Source organism: Hemibagrus wyckioides, linkage group LG04 (genome assembly GCF_019097595.1).
Source record: "Hemibagrus wyckioides isolate EC202008001 linkage group LG04, SWU_Hwy_1.0, whole genome shotgun sequence".
Lineage (NCBI taxonomy): Eukaryota > Metazoa > Chordata > Actinopteri > Siluriformes > Bagridae > Hemibagrus > Hemibagrus wyckioides.
Window position 1 is genome coordinate 7,038,268 of NC_080713.1, and position 4,133 is coordinate 7,042,400.

At 36.6% G+C, this 4,133-nt stretch overlaps 1 protein-coding gene across 1 annotated transcript; it reads right to left on the bottom strand.

Annotated features, from left to right (window-relative positions):
* Window positions 1-432: 432 nt before the first annotated feature.
* On the bottom strand, window positions 433-3,165 carry opa3 (outer mitochondrial membrane lipid metabolism regulator OPA3). The gene is made up of 2 exons (XM_058387003.1): window positions 2,989-3,165; window positions 433-1,526 (listed from the first exon to the last, which is right to left on the bottom strand). Exons 1-2 carry the CDS (start codon window positions 3,128-3,130, stop codon window positions 1,195-1,197), a joined length of 474 nt encoding a protein of 157 aa, XP_058242986.1. The 5' UTR covers window positions 3,131-3,165; the 3' UTR covers window positions 433-1,194.
* Between the last annotated feature and the right edge of the window lie 968 nt (window positions 3,166-4,133).

Genomic DNA, 4,133 nt, shown 5'->3' on the forward strand with positions numbered 1-4,133 from the left:
TATCCTAAATAAACAAATAAAATAATAAAATAAAATAAAGAAAATTGACTTTAGACTTCATTGCTGGTTTATTTTTAATATCTTGCATGTCAATTTTTCAACAATATGTTTTAATGAAAATCTGTACTTGTCCTTGCTACACATCTTAAACACATTTACAAACTTTTTGCCTTAAAGTCTGTCTTAAATTTGATGGATGTTTGTGGTGTTTTTTTTGTTTGGTTTTTTGATAGCAGGTGAGAGGACAGAAGCGGTAAAAATGACTAAAATGATAATGACATTCATTCTTATGTAAAGAAACATGCAACAGGCAATATCGAAGTCAGCAGAAATGATCAATGTTATGTCTATACATCGTACGATATCGCCAAATCATGTAATTAATATGATCATAAATTGTTGAATACAAAAAGAAAGAAAAATACAAAAATAAACAGTCAAGATATAGGACATTTATTTTTATTTTACAATAATTAATATACATCTCTTTATGCACATTGCAATCATCCTTCAAGACAAAACAGCATCACTGCACAGGCATGGGGCTTGTTATCACAAGTCTCAGGTAGTTATTTTTCTCAAACTTGTAATTAATATTAATGATCCAGAGTTGTCTTTTTTTTGCGTCACTCGAACTCAATCGTTTCAACAGTTTTAAAGCATGAAACTGCAGCCAGAGGAAGAGCATCTACTAACTTAACCAAACCAAATGCACAGAACAATCCAGACGACTGCATACAGTGTGTGAAGTAAAATCTCTTTGTGTTCTCTCACTGGTCTGAGCTGCAGGAAGTCAATCTTAAATAAGTGGACTCTGAGCTGAATTCTGAGGCAATCACAAAAGAATTCACTTATTTAGGGTTACCTTAACTAAGCTACAGGCATCAAACCAAACTGAGTTTATTACGAACTGCAAAAGTCCTAGAGAGAAATATGAAATGTTTCTGCGGAATATGATATATGAGAATAAATTAATTTGAGTGCAACTCTTATAAGAAATGAATAATTTGCTCTCCAATACTGAACCAAGCCACACGTACTAAACCACAGGTTCTTAAATGTTGTTAAATCACAGGCTGTGTATGTGTGTGGAAAGATTTGCATTATATACACAGTGGAGCTTCTTTGTATTGTAGGACGTCACGCACATACAGATTTAGTCCGTCTGTTCCACTCAGTGCCGTGCGCTAATTGTTATTTGCCACTCGGCGCAGACGGCAAGGACAGTAGGAGCCTGTTGACCTCACGGAGCTGAGCGTCTAGAGTTTCGGTGGTCAAGGCCAGTTCTCCGAGTTGAGTCTGCAGGTTGGTGATCGTGAGGTTCAGCTCCTCTTCCTTTCTCCTGCTGTTCGCCGCCTGCCTGCTGTACTCGAGTACTAAGCAGCCGCCGCCGATGAGGAAGATGATGGCCTCGCCTAGCAGTTCGGCTCCCAGCTCTGCAGCCGCATCCTCGTTAAGTGGTTTGATGCCAGCGCCACGGAAGCCCATTATCCTCATCTTCGTTTTCATCTCGATCCAGTGGTACGCTTCAGAGAGACAGAAACAGAATGTGCTCAGATGTTAAATGTACTAATAAACACAATATTTATAACAAAACACTTTTTTTTAATTGGAAAGTGGAAGAATACTTCCTGTTCCAAAGCATTAATTCACACCACAGCAATGAGGTAAAAGCTCATAATGGGTATTGATTTAGATCGATATTAATAAACCACATGCTATACTTTTAACCATTTCTATTAACATTACAAGGTTCACATACACAGTCAATCCCTCAACAGCTTTTATTTTGTTCTTTTCAAGAAACTCAGCTTGTCATGTTACCACAAAAAAACTGAAGGCACTGATCTCTCAGCCTTTGTCCAGAATCTGTCTCCTATCTCTGTCCAGAAGACTCTCCTATGGCGGAAAACTTTTAACACCACAGTCACTCTCAATAAATGTTATATACACAAATCCTACCAGAAATATTTGTTATATAAATCAATATATATATTATTTATGGCAAAAGTTTAGTGTTTACCGTTCAAATCCTGGTAAATGTGTTCTGCTACAACCTACACTATATTGCCAAAAGTATTGGGACACCCCTCTAAATCATTGAATTCAGGTGTTGTGTTTCAGGGGTTGGGTTCAGCCCCTTAGTTCCAGTGAACTTCCAAGGAACTCTTAATGCTTCAGCATACCAAGACATTTTGGACAATTTCACAAAACAAGGTCCATAAAGACATGGATGAGAGAGTTTGGTGTGGAGGAACTTCACAGAGTTTGGGATGAATTAGAGCGAAGACCATGAGCCAGGCCTTCTCGTCCAACATCAGTGACTGACCTCACAAATGTGCTTCTGGAGGAATGGTCAAAAATTCCCATAAACCTTGTGGAAAGCCTTCCCAGAGGAGTTGAAGCTGTTATAGCTACAAAGGTCAGGGCTAACTTCATATTACATTCATGTGCATGTAAAGGCTTATGTCCCAATACTTTTGGCAATACAGTGTGATTTGAATTACAGCCGGAAACACTGTCTTAAGTAATTGTTTACTTAATTCTTCCTTAAGGAGAGTTATTTAAAGTTCTTTTACTCATTCTCAGGTAGTTTGTGAATATTATGGTAGAGATTACAATAAATATTTTTGTAATAAATATTGTTTATACTCTTATTTGTATCAGGAAACGATTTCAGTAGAAGGCACTTTCAAATGTTCAATGACGGCTCGGCTCCGCCCCATTATAATCAACCAACACACATTGGCTGTTGTCGAAGCTAAATTTCCCGCCTTTTAGCCCCTCAATGGTTCACTGAGTAATCAATTATTCTATATATGCAATGGCAAGCGCTCCTTGACCCGCCCACGGTCCTAATTGGTTAAGCGATACAGTCCGAAAAATCCTATTGGCTGCGAATAGCGCTGTTCTGCTTTCGCTTATTCCATCAACTCCGCTATCATGGTCACGGCAGAATTAAAGCTGGAACTCTGTAACCGTGCTTACCCTGTGCCGGAGGAAGACATATGTAATTCTTGAAGAATTCACTTCTCCGCGCTCCTGCTTTAATCCTGTTGGCCACTGGTTTGCTGAGCTGACGAACGCCCAGATAGAGCAGCTTTGCGATGGGGAAAGCGCCGACAACCATCTTGACGGAAGCGCGTCACTGAAGGAAGGCGGGACAAAAAAAAATGAGAAGAGCGCGAGAGGCCAAATGAGAGAGCACTTGCATACTGGTTGCGTTAGCGTTACGCAAGATCAGTTTAAAAACTGTCTAATAAAGTTTGTTCTTTAAAAATTCCCTTCACGGAAAATGTGTGTGGATGACTAAGAATATCAAAGGATACATACCAAAGCCTCGACAACATCTGTGAAGCTTTTACATACTGAAAGGTTCTGCGTTTATTTTGGTCAGATCTTCAACTCATCTTTCCCGTGAAATGTAGTCCGTGTTTGTGCTGTAGATCGCCGAAATCTGCGCAGCGGTTGGCATTATGTAAAGATTTATTAACTGCCAAATAATAGAAATTATAGTAAAGTTAATAATAAGAAAAAAATGACGGAATAATAAAAATCAAACGATTATAAAATAATTCATTATTCATCGAGTCATTATACATATCTATTGTAATTTAATGAAATGTAATTTAATTATTGTTCATGTGAAAATGGTTCTAAAACAAATGCATACAATAATAATAATAATAATAATAATAATAATAAAAAGAAGAAGAAGACGAAGTGATCTGACCAGATTATTTAAACGATGCATTCTTCTTTTTCTATTTATTATTATTATTATTATTATTATTATTATTATTGGTAGTAGTAGTAGTAGTAGTATGCTTTGTACTATATTACATATATATATATATAGGTTTTATACGATATATTATTTCTATATAGTTGTATTGCTTTTTATTAATAATATTTGTATACAGATATAACGTATAAATTAGGGTAATAATTTTTATTCTTTTCCAATGGAAATAAATTTATGTAAATCCTTTAATAAAACTAATACAAAAATATAAAAATAATTTTTTGATATTTTGGAATAAACTAAAGGCCCTGGAGCAGTACAGAACAGTAGGGCATAGTGTACCTGTCCCATAGCTGGGCAGTGCACACACACCTGGGTGGAGTTTGAG